A 16480-nucleotide genomic window follows, 5' to 3' on the forward strand; every position below is an offset into this window, starting at 1 on the left:
TAGTAAATAAGGCGAAGCCCCTATCGCCACCACAATGTCACTGAAAGTGACGTTGTGATGGCGATAGCGGCTTATAAATATGCGGTATACACCCGTTACGACGCAACTTTTACTCCGCACTACCATTACAACGCGGGCATTACAACGCATGGCATTACAACGCATTGCGCTGGGGGGCGCTCTAGGATAAGAGGTAAGTTTAATTTACTATCCAACACCTTCCCTAGGGTCCACGGGGACTGGAGTTAGAATAGTAAATTATACTTACCACTATCCAGCACCCCAAAGCGCTATGCGTTGTAACGGTATTCGTTGTAAATACCGCGTTGTAATGGTACGCGGAGTAAAAGTATGCGTTGTAACGTCATACATCCAAATATGCCCTTAACTGTTTAGAAAAGTAGCTATTCAAGATCAGAGGGGATCAAAACACCAGTGAGGGGTTGCCTTGTGCCCCCACAGACTGTGCCTCTGAGTGGAGGAACTGCACATGGCACTGCCAAGACAGAAGTAGAGTTGGAGACGTGAATTTTAATGAACTTGTACTCACCAGCGGAACCTTCTGTGGCATTGTCGTCATCATCTAGTGATCCCCCAACGTAGTCCTCACTTGACCCTACAAGAAGAGAGACCGTCAGAAATTTAGTTTCCTGAACGGGACATGAACATCAGACAATAACACCTGCCAAAGATGTGGTTGTAGCTTCTTCTAGTGCTCCACGCATATTTTAAGTCCACGAACACTACTGGCTGAATTTTGTGTTTTCTTCTCTTTCTCATGCCTGTTACGTCACTTTAGATTTCTGATTGCCAAGTTTGATCATATACCTGTCATTTTATAATACACTTCTTTACCCTTAGAGAAGAAACAGTAATTTATTTTCTTTCTCTTCTTTGAAAATAATTTATTGTCGTATTTGTCAAAAGATAAAAGATAATCAGTGAAAAAGTTACAACTTCATATAGTTAACTCACAGATACAGAATCTAAAAGGAATCGTCACAAAATAAATGATTCACTCTTTTAGCCATTTAATGTGGAACATTTACATAACATAGAAGAATTGGTCTGATGTACAAAGACGTATTGCAGTCACAAAGCCTATGATTCGCGAAATCCAAAGGTTAGCGACCACAACACCTTTGTTTTGTAGCCAAACCCATTTTGCAATTTGGTAGTAACCAAATCACAAAATGGGTTCGGAAAGATTTAACAATCCCTGGGGCATATTATCAAGGTGGGCGAAATGAGATTATCGCCGCTTTAGCGGCCGTTTTCGTCCGCAAAGCCGCGCTAATTTTATCGCCCTATTAGCAAGCTGTCGCTAACAGCAGTTAGCGACAGCTTGTAGGCGATAGCGAGCGGTTTGGGCCCGCTTTGCATGTTACCGATATTTATCGCTAATGACATGCAAAGTGGGCGTACCCAACCTGTTAGCGACTGAAAGCAGTCGTTAACATCGCTATTGCCTATTATCAACGCAGGCGTAGCGATGAAAAAATTTGCGCTAAGCGCGATTATCGCCAAAACCTAACGCCTGCTCAGACCACTTCTTAGCCTGTATATCCAATGGGAGGTGGATATTCAGGTTAAGTCCCTATTAGCGATAATGTGTGAATATCGCTGTATTTCCAGCGATATTCGTACATTTCGCCGCTATCGCCGGATATTTTATCGCATTGGAGATAAACGTTGCTAATAGCACGTTATCTCTGCGATAAAATCAGGCGAGGCGATAAACATTTTTTCGCTAAGCTCATTTAGCGATAAATATCGATAGTTGTTGATAATATGCCCCACTGTTAGAAAGGTGCTTGTTTAGGGCATACTTTCGAAATAGCGAATCATTATGGTGTGTGCCCTTTGGGACCCCTTCTCCTTTGTAAATGTAAAGAGCAACTTCTTGGGGAGTAGGCAACAGTCCAAGAGACGACTGCCAGCTCTCAGAAAAACTTTAAAAAATGTTACTTTTCTTTTTTATTGGAGCCCCTGTCCTTTAATGAAAACAGGCTAAATTAAAAAAGTTTTTACTTTATTTAAATGCGAACACAGACATGGTGGTCCGTTGACCCCAGGAGGCCACTATTACTGTGAGGGCACCCAATTCCATTGATGTGGTAGAACAGATTGGGACCCACTGCATTTCAGAATTTTTTGATGCATAAAATTATCTTCCATGCACAAAAGTCAGTGTGCAATTTAGAACCACTTTTTGTGATTGGAAATTTCATACATCACATCTAAAATCTTGACTAGATTGTAGAAAACAAACACTTAGTCCCAGATTTACAAAGACTTTGTGTCAGGTTTGCATTACTTTTGTAACGAAGACCCGACGCAAAGTTTTGGGTTAGTATTTACAATACAACCTCAAATAATGCTGGCGTTGTATTGTAACCCAAATAAGACAACACAGTGAAATGCACTGCCTTGCATTGCTTTGCATCAAGGGGACGTTCACATGCAACTGCCCATGAGTTTTGGCGCAAATACAGGGATTTTCACCAAACTCCTATGCATCCCTTTGGCAGGCATAACAAGGAAAAATCTCCTAGTTTGTCCTCTTTTCATGTGGACTGCATTCTACAGCACACATTAAAAGAGGAAAATGCCTTAAAGCATTCCTGCTCAAAAATCCTGGTGACCACAACGCAGACACCCTTGCGTTGGTGCATGGAAGCCAAAAGTGTGCCAGCTCTGGGAGAACAGTACCACAACCTAGTAGATATGGTGTTGTTCTACTGTCTCCCTTTCATGCAGCGCAGCAACTTTACTTGGTGTGCAGCATTGTGTAGCCTCTTTGTAAATCTGTCTCGTAATGTTTGCAGAGAATCTGACATCGGATTATTAATTTCTTAGTGGTTGTTTAATGGACAAATCATAGAGCTAAGGGGCATATTACCAAGCAATAGTGATAATTATCGCTATTGCTTGGTTAGAGACAAAATTTTACCGCTAAGCTGCGGCGATTTTTATCGCAGATAAACCTTGGTATTACCAAGGTTTATCGCAAATGCGATAAAAAACGGCCGCAATCCACGAATATCGCTGAAAAGTCAGCGATATTCATGCATTACTGAGCTAATGCTCTTAGCCATGTTATCCACCTCCCATTGGATAACATGGCTAAGAACTGCTCAGGGCAGGTGTTAGCTTTTGGAGATATTTGCGCTTAGCGCGAATATCTCTAAAAGTTGGTAATAGGAGATAGCGATGTTAAAGACTGTTTCCAGTCGCTAACATCTTGGCACGCCCACTTTGCATATCATTAGTGATAAATATCACTGACATGCAAAGTGGGGCCCAAGATGGTCGCTATCTCCTACTAGCTGTGGCTAACTGGTGTTAGCGACAGCTAGGTAATAGGGAGATAATTTTATCTCCGATTTCTTGGCTTTTAAAGCCAAAAAAGCAGAGATAAACCCCCTTGATAATATGCCCCCGAGTTCAGAAAAAAGCTAGAAATCGATACCCTAATGTTTACAGTGATGATTGGAGTAGATTTTTCCTTTTTCGATTTTCTCATTGAGTTCTAGTAGTACTCCGAGGATGTTGCGACAGTTACAAAATTCTTGGACTACTTACATTCCTAAACAACTATGCATTGTACAATAGTAATGTGTAAATATTTAACTTTTTTTCTCCACTGGGGAAATAGGTTTGGCTGTGTAAAATCCTTACTCTGTACACCCCGACCAATGCACAACATGGGTGGGTATTTATAATTAACTGACCTACGGCAATATCGAAGGTAGAAATGGGTACTTCCTTCATACTCGCAAGTTCATCAAATTTCCATGCCAGACCCCAGGCCAGACACAGCCTCACATGCATGTGCATGAGCACCACAGTAAGATCTCTATCTCTTCTGTAAATGTACAGCCTCGTGTCCAGGCCAACTCTTATATTGGAGGAATTACTTTTACGCCTAAACTCTGTGCTTACACTTTCTTGGCTGTGTTGACTTTTTCCATCATTGTTAATGCGCCCCAAAAGTTAAAATGGAAATTAAACCCACATACCGGGAATGATTTTGCTCTTGCTGTTTTTGTATTTTATTGAATGTATTAATTTTTATTTTCAGAATTTGTATTCACCAGAAATAAACGTAAATAAATGACACATGAGCAAAGAAGATTACTTACGCTTGGCCTAACAGATTGTAGGGAAGAGGTCTCAAAGATAGACTTTTTTAAACTAATCTTTCTATGAGTAATTTTAGTCTTTCTTATATTTAAATATCATATTTATTGTGTTTCTGTGGATCCCTAGCACGAAATGTATATTCTGAATCCTTAGCTGTTTCTTGGGCTAATGTGGAAACTGAACTACTCCACAAGGACTGTAAGTTGGGACCTTCTTCTACCCCCTGCAGTGTCTGTTAGGGGTAATCTTTCACAGTCCCGTAAACAGACAGGTTTCAGAGAGGGCATAAAGACTCCTTGATCTGATTGCTCTGCTCTTTCACTTATGCCATGGCATAGGAGGTTTTGTAGTGAGGATATGGGGTTAACTGCAGACATTGCTAAGTTAGCATAAGTGAAATATATGCTTGGACACCATTCTGCCGCTTTTGCACGCAACACTACATGGCTCTGTTCTCTTAAATACTCTGCTTGCGCTTCTACACATGAAAACTGTCTGTTTTTCACATATCTGGCTGTACACCATGCTCTCTGTCTGCACAGTATGTTCAAGGTCGAATAACAATGTATGCTGTTGATTCACGTTGGTCAGTCCCCCGCACATAGACATAACATGAGGCACAGCTGCCTAACTAAAACTTGGGTGCTTTTTAATATGGCATTACATGCATGAGAAGGCACTTGGAGAAAACCTTTCCAACTAAGAAGAGCTGTGATTGTCCTGGAATGTGATTGATTGCATCTGATCTTGGAGGTATGGGGTCCCCCTGACAAAGCCTAGATGTCTTTTATAATTATAATAAACTAGCTCACAGCACGGGTAGGGTGGTAAAGGTGCTATAGTCATGTTTCCACTGTCTTTATAAGATGATTTCCCCTGTTTTACTTTATGGAATTGTAACAATGCTGATTGTATTATTCTTATGCATTTTTCTGCTAGTGTTGGCTTGTGCACTGCATCTTAGAGCACGTTAGTTAAAATAAACATTTTATACTTTACCGTGTCTCTGATTACTCACGTTGTTAAAAGTTAGGCTGAAAACCGTCAACATTATCGGCGCCCTCTTGCTCTCCTTAAACCTTTTGTGCGCGTAAAACAGCCGCCATTTTTGGACACCATGGCTTCCCGGCTCTCGCCGAGAGCCAGCGCGTCTCTCTCTCTCTCTCTCCCTCCAAACTTCGCTAGCAACCCCCTGCTTGCACCTGCCTTGGGTCATAAACCCCTCTTCGGCGCTGCTCTGCCCCAGGCCCTCATCCTGTTCCCAGCGCGACACCTCCCTGTTTCCCCGTCATGATCTCCGGCCCTTTTGATGCAAACCCCTTTTCCCCGTGTGCCCGTTTGTCTTCCCCGTTCCCAGACCGACACCTAGCTCTGCCGATACCAACCTCTTGCCCCTCCCCATACAATAGGAAGCTTCCCTCCTCAAAGGATCCCCGAGGTGATCAAAGCCCCCCCACCCCACGAGATCCGATCGAAACCCGCACACTCCGTGAATCGGCGGAATACCCAGCTGCGCAATGATCACCACCTGTTGTGAACGGGGCGGGGACTTCCACTATAGCCTTGCATGGGAACAGGCTGGGAAGGGGGGATTCTGAGGATGTCTTTCCGTACATCAAAGTATCAACGAGAATGTGTTACATGTAATAAAGAGATAAACTCATGTATAAGAGGCCAGGCCTCCGGGATGCAGTTAGAGCACCTCAGAACGATACCTTCTGTCCGTTTCGTTGTGTTCTCCTCCGGAGAGAATAAAAACCCTTGTTTCCTGCCTTCCAGTCTCCAGCGCCTGCCTCTTCAATGGTTTAACTTCTGTGTGGGTTCAAGAGGCGACATCGCCGGGCAATAATTAAGGATCTTATATTCTGGTTGGTAGTGCCCCCCCAGTTTGTGTTGACCACAATTGGCGTCCCAAGCGTGGGGCCCATCAGCGACCCATGGATCCAGTGGGAGAGGTCCTGACGACAAAGTGAACGACTGCAACGATCGGGAACGCGTCTGTCCGATAGACCCTCGTCTGACAGCCGATCATCCGAACTTCACTGGTTCCGAACAGACCTCTCTCGAGTGATCTACGGTCCTGACTGGGAACCATCAGGAGTGCCGCGAGGATAACGAAGAAGAGAGGACGATCGGGCGCTGGATTCGGAAGTCAGGAAACTGTCCATGCGGTCCGGGTAAGGTCGTGTTACCACGACAAATTGCGGAAAATTTGCTTGATTGTTAAATACTAGTATTGCTCTTTTTTGTTTAATTGGAGATTCACTGTCTGCAAACGGAGAGATAACAGGCTCTCCCTTTGCGAGCAGTGGAGGATAGGTAGGGCAGACAACCGTGCTTATTTTTCTCCCCCACTCAATAGTCACCTGAAACTGAGCTGTTGTTCGCAAACTATTGTTTCCTGGAGATTCCCTGTCTGCAAACAGGGAAGAGACCACCCTTTTTGCAGATAGTGAAAAAGGTAGGTAACGCAAATTTTTGCGGACCTACTCACTCTCCCCATTGTTATTTGTCGGTCTTTTGTTATCTTGATCCACGAGGGATTCACTGTCTGCAAACGGAGAAACAAAGGTCTCTCTCTTTGCAAGCAGTGGAGGATAGGTAGGGTAGCAGCCGTGCTTATTTTTTTCTCCCTCACCCTATAATTGCTTGAAACTGAACTGTTGTTCGCAGAATTATTGTTTCCTGGAGATTCCCTGTCTGCAAACAGGGAAGAGACCACCCTTTTTGCAGATAGCGAAAAAGGTAGGTAACGCAGATCTTTGCGGACCTACTCATTCTCCCCATTGTTATTTGTTGGTCTTTGGTTATTGTGATCCATGAGGTATTCACTGCCTGCAAACAACGTAGAATAGAAATATTCTGTTCAGTCTTTGCACCTAGTGATAAGATAGGCAGTGCTGACTTTTTAGTCCCTCGTTACGAGCCGTCATGTCTGTCTTCTCCCCACTGATTGGTAGCCTGTTTAGCCCGGACCGCTTATTAGAGATGGACCATCCAGCCCCACTGGAAGGCACCCCTAATAAGGACATGTTCATGAAGCATGGATTGACCGCTATTGCCTATAGTAAACTATGGCATAAATATACAAAACAGGGTCAAGAAAGTCAATGGCCCCTGACAGGATCCTTCGATGATGATAAAATAAAAATGCTAGAAACTGCCCTAGGTAAAAACAAGACCACACCCACTATGCTTGATAGCTTCGGCATGTGGCGAAAAGAAACTGAACAGCGTAAAAAGAAAACTGAGAGTAGGTTGGAAAAAGAGCTGCAAAAAGCAGCCCACCTAGCTGCTCAGAAGCTAAAAAAGGAGATAGAGGAAAGAGAGAAAGCTAAACAGAAACTAGAAAGGGAAACGCCAAACCAGTGTCCGGTTAGAACCCCCTCCATGCTCTACCCTGATTTACCCTCAAAACGACAAGCCAATGAGGACCTGCTGTTAGGTCCCCCTATCATCTACATGCCCCCTCCATATGCCCCTTCTCGGCCCCTGGCGCAGCACGCGCCACCCCCAGGTACAAACGAAGGTACCGCCGCAGCGTCGGCCCCAATGGCCTCTGTGCCAGCCGAACCCCTTGTATTAAAACCCACATCAACGACAACGTTAGACGAGCATGAGACTCGAGGGGCTGGCCTTACAAGAACAAACAGGCTAGACAAAGATGAGCGAGCGGGGATCGACAAAATAGCAAGGACACTGGTAGAAAGGAAGGATGATGAAGAGTACATCACAGATATGTTCAGCTCGTATACAGGGAGTCACAGACGACATTTTACCGTACGACTGTGTTATCATGTCTTGAATGCATACGAGGACCGATATCGAGACAAAGGTCCCGAGAGCCTAAGGACCCTGTACCGGAAGGTCGATATCGGGGATGAGGGCGAGTGTGATGTGTCGGACCTCTTTACGCGTACGCTTGAGGTTTTCCGCCACCTCACTGAACGAAAGCCGGGAGCTAAATCCGCGGCCCCCGTAGTGACCGAACCGCCAACCGGGCAATCTAACACCATGATGCCGATACGTGAGGCTGCCCCTTACTGGGTTCCTCCTCGGGGTACGGGGACTCACGATGATGCAAACAACCAAGATGCGAAGGGAAGGGTAGTATACAACTGGGTCTACCAGCCATGGGACCGGCAAGAGATACTGACATTCCGGAAATCTCTACCCGACCTACGAAAAAACCCCACTGCCTTCTATACTGAATTAGGTACAGCCCTGGGTTCGACTATCATGACCCTGGCTGACATCGACTTGTTCTTCGGGTTATGTCTACCAGCTGATGTGTGGAAGCAAATCCGGAAAGTCGACCACCTTGAGCTGTTCGGACATACCTGGCCACAACTCGATGACTTGGACAAACAACGGGGACCAGGACAAAAGCCGTTGAAATCCATTCTAGACCTCCCAGATAAAATTGTAGAGAAATTAAAAACCCTAATCCCAGAAAAGAAAGTGGACTGGTCGATAGTAACAGCCTGTCGCCAAAAACCCCAGGAGGATGTATCGGAATACTTCTCCCGGTTTGAAACGGTGTTCTCTGATTACAGCGGCCAGGACATGACCACTGCAACCGGACACCATCTGTTTGTCCAGAATTATGTTAAGGGCCTATCATTGGACATCTCCCAGAAACTACAGGCCAGCGAGAGTAGTTGGGCAGCCTCCAAACCTACAGCGATTCTTCAGATGGCCCAATATTATGAGCATCAGAAAAATGAAAACGATAGGGCGACAGAGAAAAAGAAGAAAGACTTAAAGGAGAGGGTGATGATTGCCAAACTGCAAGGGGTGACTATAGGACGAGACCAATACCGGGGAAACTATCAGACAAACGTCCCTAAGACTGCATTACCCCAGGACCGCACTCTGACTCCCTACAGTGGACGCACAGACCTTAGAGATGACCAGTGCGCTTTCTGCAAAGGGACTGGCCATTGGAAATCCCAGTGCCCAGTTCTCCTGGAAATGATCAGGAACAGAGACCCCAGGGAGGTAGCAAACGGACCGAGACCTAGGGGAACACAACGAGGGCCCCCAAATGACGCGACTAATGACAGATCAAGCAGACCGAATACGTTCGATCGACCCAGACAGAACCAATATCAACAATCTGACTATGACGACACTCACACCTTTGCATAGGACAGCCAAGGGCGAGGGAGGGATCCAGTCGAGCTCTATGTTGACCAGCAGGGCCCTTATGTCACTGCTAAGGTCCTGGGTACCAAGTCTCCATTTCTGGTAGACACTGGCGCAACACGTAGTGCGTTATCTAAACGACTGATTCCAAGGGCACCCTTGTCTGGCTCACTCATAACATCGACAGGTTTCGATGGAACGCCCTCCACCAACCCTTTGTCTGCCCCGATTCTCTTTGACGTAGAAAACAACACCACCGACACCACGTTCTTGCTCTCCTCCAATAGCCCTGACGCCATTATGGGACTTGACTTACTGAAACACTTCCGAGCGACGATTAGGTGTTCTCAAGATGGAGTTCGAGTGTTTCTTTACGACAACCCCGTTCTGCTTAAACATTGTTCCCCCCGACACATGTTTTCCATCACCGACGTCGACGCGTCCCTACTTGACACCCTGCCTCCGTATCTGTGGGCCAAAGCGGATTCGGACGTAGGGCGTATGTTAATTGACCCAGTGCACATTACTGTCCGACCAGATGCAACACTCCCAAAACTCCCACAATATCGGATATCGCCAGAGGGCGAGAAGGCATTGGTAATGATTATCCAGTCACTGATAGACGCAGGAGTGGTAGAGGAAGTGGTTAGCAACGTTTGCAACAGCCCTATCTTGCCCATTATCAAGAAGCAGGGAGAGGGAGATGAGAAAGCATACCGTTTCATCATCGACCTCCGAGAGATCAACAAAGTGGTAGTACCCCAGTACCCTGTGGTCTCAGACATCACCACCATCCTGACCTTGATTCCATCCACTGCAACCACCTTTTCCGTCATCGACCTCAAGAACGCATTCTTCTCCATCCCCATCCACCCCGACAGCCGATATCTCTTCGGCTTTACCCTAAAATCCCGCTCATATAGATTTTGCCGAGCCCCTCAAGGCTACACGGAGAGCCCTAGCATCTACAGCCAGGCCCTCAAAAGGCAACTAGACCAAGTCCGGTTACCCGACGGGGTGGTGTTGGTACAATATGTCGATGACATCCTTTTGGCAGCCGACACCACCCCTCTAGCGGTTACCGCCACCATTCAACTCTTGCACTTCCTTGCGGAAAATGGCCACAAGGTCTCCAAGAAGAAGTTGCAATTCTGCCTACCCCAGGTCACTTACCTAGGCCACCTTCTGTCCAAAGATGGAAGGAAACTCACCCCTGATCGAATCCAGACCATTCTAGACACCCCTGTCCCTAAAACCCAGAAGCAGGTTCGCTCCCTATTAGGCCTCACCTCCTTCTGCCGACAATGGTTGCCAAACTTCAGCCTCGTTGTAAAACCACTGCTCTCTCTCTTGAACACAGACGTCCCTTTCCCACTCCCTTGGACTCCTGAGTGTCAAACCTCCTTCACAGAACTACGAGATGCCCTTTGCTCAGCCCCTGTCCTGGGTACCCCTGATTACAAAAAGCCCTTCTCCCTTTACACTCACGAAAGGGAGGGGTGCGCTTTATCTGTCCTGACCCAGGCCATCGGTCCTAAGCAACGACCGTGCGCTTACTTCTCTGCCACTCTTGACCCTGTCGCCAGAGCCTTGCCTGCCTGCCTTCGAGCTGTAGCTGCTGCTGCAGTCTCTATCCGACAGAGTGAGGGGATTGTACTCTCGAATTCCCTCACGGTACTGGTACCCCATGCAGTCGACACCCTCCTGAACCAAACCAAGACGCAACATCTGACGAGTGCACGACTGACTGGATACGAACTAACCTTGCTTGCCCCCCATATCACCCTGAAAAGATGCACCACACTGAACCCAGCAACTCTGTTACCCCTGCCAGAGAACGACCCCAATGTGCACCCCGTACATGACTGCGTGACTCTTACGGACGAACAGACCAGGAGTAGGGTCGATCTCAGAGACACAGCTTTCCCTGACCCCGACGGGGAGTTGTGGGTGGACGGTTCTTGCATCAAGCTCTCCGATGGTACCACTTCCGCTGCCTATGCAGTCACCACAGCTCGAACTGTAGTAGAAACAGCCCGCATCACCCAGCGATCTGCCCAGGCAGCGGAACTGATTGCTTTGACGAGAGCCTGCATCCTGGCAACAGGAACCACGGCGAACATTTACACCGACAGCCAGTATGCCTTCGGGGTGGTTCACCATTTTGGGCTCCTCTGGAGGGAGAGAGGATACTTGACCTCACACGGCACACCCATCCTACACGGGGATTTAGTCTCCGCCTTAATCGAAGCTGTCCTCCTCCCCAACAAACTTGCCGTTATCAAATGCCAGGCACACAAGAAGGTGACAGACATTATTGGACAGGGAAATGCACTCGCCGACATCACCGCCCGAACGACAGCAGAAAATAGAACGACAACACGTATGTACGTGACCAGGTCACAAGCAGAAAACTGGACTGACGCCAAGGACACAATTAGAGACATACAAATGGCTAGCACACAACACGAATTGACTGAATGGGCACGGGTGGGATTGAAAGACGATGAAGGCTGCTGGCGGACAAAAGACACGAACAGATGGTTACTACCTGATTCATACTTGATTCCCATATTATCCATGGCACACTCCCCAGCCCACATAGGATCAGCCCCCATGATCGAACTTGTCTCCAGGGTTTGGCACAATGACAAGATCCCAGATTCCGCCAAACGCCTGGTCCAACAATGCTTAATATGCCTGCAACACAACCCCGGGAAGGGAACTGTAGTACCCCGGGGGGGATTTGGGGTCCCAAACCACCCATTTGAAGTCCTGCAGATGGACTACATCCAGCTAGACAGATGCCAAGGCCTGAAATATGTACTTGTTGTGGTGTGCGCATTTAGCAAATGGGTGGAAGCATATCCGACCCGTGACAACACCGCTATGGCCACTGCAAAGGTCCTGTTAAAAGAGTTTTTCCCCCGTTATGGCCTCTGTCGTGTTTTATGGAGTGATAATGGCCCCCACTTTGTAGCCAACGTTATCCAGCTCATCCTAAATGGGCTGGGTATCAAACAGAAATTCCACGCAGTCTTCCACCCTCAATCTGCTGGGCTGGTCGAACGACACAACGCCACACTAAAGCTTAAACTGGCCAAAATAGTGGCTACGACGGGCCTGAAATGGCCAGACGCCCTCCCATTGGCATTGCTATCGATGCGCTCTACCCCCACCCGACATCACTTAACCCCTTATGAAGTTGTCTTCGGCCGACCCATGAGCGTCTGGTCTGCCCCGAAACCAACGTCCATTCATGACGTTCCGGATGTCCTAATGTCTGATTATCTGTACAAATTGACTGAAACTTTGTCTGTCCTTCATCAGCAGGTGCGGCAGGCCATCCCCGATGCTTCCAGGGGTCCGGGTCACGCCATCCAGCCGGGGGACTTCGTGCTGATCCGAAACTTTCAGCGATCAAAGAGTTTGGAACCCCGGTGGACGGGCCCCTGGCAAGTGCTGATCACCACTCGGACCGCACTTCGAGTGGAGGGGAAGAAACACTGGCTGCACGCCCATCACTGCAAAAGGGTCTCTCCAGCCCTGGCCACGACAGACACCGTCAACACCCAAGAAGAGCTCCTGAACCGGGACCGACCATCGTTGAACTGCTACCCTGATACAGAGACACTTGAACTTTCAAAACATCCTGACCCCACTGTGCCATCTCGAGAAGGGTATTTCCTGCGTCGAAAGGAGGGAGCTTCGGCTAAGTAGGCCACGGACTAGGTTAGAGAATCTCAGAACGGTGACCCAAACTACCAAGGGTTACCTGGAGAGAAGCTAAAACTGAGTCTGTGGTCCTGCCCACTACCGAGCACCTTGAAGACGAAGATGATGGAAGCGCCAGATAAGAAGATGATGGAAGCGCCAAACAAGAAGCCGACTGAGACAACAGGAAATACCCACTACAGAAATCCGAGAACAGACAGACTCCATAGCTCAAAGACAATTGCACTCTTCATCGTAATCCTCCTCTGTTTTCTCCTCATGACTACGCTCTGGATTATGGAAGAACACACACCTGCTCACGAAACATTCCTAACCACTGCTCAGCCTACCACCATGAAGGAACATTATCTAATTTCGCTCTCTCCTCAACTAAGAGAGAGGCGAAAGGAGTTCTGGAACAACTCTTTCGTACAGCTACTTCACCAGCACAATCTTGCCACCAACGCCACCAACTGCTGGATCTGTGGGTTGCTACCCCATGCCACTGGACATTCAATACCATTCATCCCTTCACCCTTCTCCGTCCACGGCTCCTGCCTTGCCTGGCTGATCCTCCTGCAAGAGAGCTATACGGAAAATGCCACCTCCAGCAGAGCTGCAGCACATTCTTCTCATGGGGCCGGGAAAAACAAGACAAAGACACACTTCTGCCCGCTGAACCCCAGCGACTCAATCCAAATGGACATTCCGGCCAAAGAACGAATCGAAATGCAGGTATTCAACAATCCAACCAGACCCACCTTCTCCTATCTGCGGAAACGAACGGCTGCCACTCTGACTGTAGCCCTGACGGTCATCAACGTCACAGGCCACATGTGTGTAGAAGGACTTGGGACACAGCTGGTGGGTCACAGCGCTTGCCGCTTTACCAGAACTTTGGACTCCACGGATCCACCTTCCTTTGTGTCCTCCCCAAACATGTATTTCATCTGTGGCACGAAGGCCTACACCTGGCTCCCCAAAGGCTGGGGGGGCACTTGCTACATCTCCTTCGTCCTTCCTCCAACTTATGTGGCCCCAGCGAATCACCACAGGCAAAAACGAGCAAAAGACGTTGAGCAAGCCGACTCAACAGGAGCACAGTTCCTCGATGCTATGAAAGGACTCGTCCCCCTCTGGGGCCCGATGGCAAACAGCCGTGCCATCCGACATTTGACTCAGGCGGTCGAGACAACCATGAACATCACAGCGGGCATCTTTGCCAACAACACTGCCGAGCTCCAAGCTGTCCGTTTGGTGGCCCTTCAGAACCGCCTCGTTTTAGATGTAGTTCTGGCGGACCGTGGAGGAGCATGCCGCATTATTGGGGCCAGCTGTTGTACATACATACCGGACAACTCACCCTCAGTGTACAAAGCCATCGAACATCTTCACAGACTCTCTTCGGAAGTCCACCAAGAGCAAGAAGAATGGTCGCTTGGTGGTTGGTTCTGGGACACCGTCAAAAGCTGGGGCTGGAGACTGCTCACCATTATCCTGATTCCCGTAGTTATAATATGTGGCCTATGCTTAGGAATTCAATGTTTGCCACCTATGTGTTCTTTATGTGCGAGTTGTATTTTTCCCAAAACTGTGGACATTGGAAGCGAACATATGAGGGCATTATATGATACCGAAGTTAGGAATTTGATGAAAATCGACATTGAATAAGCAAGTTGGCTAGATATGTTGAAAAGGGAGGACTGTTAAAAGTTAGGCTGAAAACCGTCAACATTATCGGCGCCCTCTTGCTCTCCTTAAACCTTTTGTGCGCGTAAAACAGCCGCCATTTTTGGACACCATGGCTTCCCGGCTCTCGCCGAGAGCCAGCGCGTCTCTCTCTCTCTCTCTCCCTCCAAACTTCGCTAGCAACCCCCTGCTTGCACCTGCCTTGGTTATAAACCCCTCTTCGGCGCTGCTCTGCCCCAGGCCCTCATCCTGTTCCCAGCGCGACACCTCCCTGTTTCCCCGTCATGATCTCCGGCCCTTTTGATGCAAACCCCTTTTCCCCGTGTGCCCGTTTGTCTTCCCCGTTCCCAGACCGACACCTAGCTCTGCCGATACCAACCTCTTGCCCCTCCCCATACAATAGGAAGCTTCCCTCCTCAAAGGATCCCCGAGGTGATCAAAGCCCCCCCACCCCACGAGATCCGATCGAAACCCGCACACTCCGTGAATCGGCGGAATACCCAGCTGCGCAATGATCACCACCTGTTGTGAACGGGGCGGGGACTTCCACTATAGCCTTGCATGGGAACAGGCTGGGAAGGGGGGATTCTGAGGATGTCTTTCCGTACATCAAAGTATCAACGAGAATGTGTTACATGTAATAAAGAGATAAACTCATGTATAAGAGGCCAGGCCTCCGGGATGCAGTTAGAGCACCTCAGAACGATACCTTCTGTCCGTTTCGTTGTGTTCTCCTCCGGAGAGAATAAAAACCCTTGTTTCCTGCCTTCCAGTCTCCAGCGCCTGCCTCTTCAATGGTTTAACTTCTGTGTGGGTTCAAGAGGCGACATCGCCGGACAATAATTAAGGATCTTATATTCTGGTTGGTAGTGCCCCCCCAGTTTGTATTTTTCCACAATGTTATGGACTAGTATGAGGGTTAGATCGAAAGAGTGTTCTTGTTTCCCACTATTCCTAAGAGTTTACTTAGTCGCATTTTCTAGGTCGTCTAATCATTGGTAGCTTCGTTGTGGTACAGAGAACGAATGAGACACTATTACTGGTTGGATTGGGGTTCTAGGCACTGAGGTGGCTTTTTTGGTACACCACAATACACCGACCTCCTGATTTCCTGCGCATAGTTCTGTGCATGAGCAGAGTCCCTGCAACAGTTTGAGGACAGTCCAGCTTTGAATAAAGGCTGTCTTCTCTTAGAAGCGGGTACCCGCCCAATAGGTGATCAGGCGAGGTTGCGCCCCCTCCTCCTATGGGCACGAATTTGGAGGGTACCAGAACTGTCTAGCTATGCCGAAGGCCTAAGGGAACTACTCTCAACATCTGGTTGGCATAAGGTCTGCTGGCTAAAAGAAGTTAAGTGCCTTCATCATGACCTGGGCCTTGAGGATGCCTGGGCTAATAGAACTGCCCCGCCTAAACTGATCCTAAAGAAGCTATACTGGTCATGGGTGACGGATGGCAGAAACTGCAACTCTAAACTGTGCAGAACCACTGCAGAATTTCTGATGGTCAAGGAGGTCCCCTTTCGTGAACCATATTTAGATATGATTTCCAAATCTCGGGATAGGGCACTATATTTTAAGTTCAGGGTGGGCTCACTGCCAGTGGGGAAATTGACTGCTAGCTGGAAAATACCGGCGCAAACAACATCGTATTGCCCTTTCTGTGTAAATAGGCCCGAGTCAGTCTCTCATTTACTGTTTGAATGCCCAGTCTATGCAGTCCCTCGCCGCGTTTGGCTGAAGCCACTCTGCAGGACCCTCGGCACTAGATCCCATCTGGATGC

At 48.0% G+C, this 16480-nt stretch overlaps 1 protein-coding gene across 3 annotated transcripts in view; it reads right to left on the minus strand.

The window, feature by feature from the left end:
- LOC144770671 (uncharacterized) overlaps positions 1-16480 on the minus strand; it is a 204644-nt gene that overhangs the window by 64556 nt on the left and 123608 nt on the right. For all 3 annotated transcript variants that reach the window (XM_078655385.1, XM_078655387.1, XM_078655386.1), the window contains one exon: positions 551-616. In XM_078655385.1, the coding sequence (XP_078511511.1) occupies positions 551-616 (66 nt within the window). The remainder of the gene's footprint in view (positions 1-550; positions 617-16480) is intronic.

This window comes from Lissotriton helveticus, chromosome 7 (assembly GCF_964261635.1).
Source record: "Lissotriton helveticus chromosome 7, aLisHel1.1, whole genome shotgun sequence".
Taxonomy (NCBI): domain Eukaryota; kingdom Metazoa; phylum Chordata; class Amphibia; order Caudata; family Salamandridae; genus Lissotriton; species Lissotriton helveticus.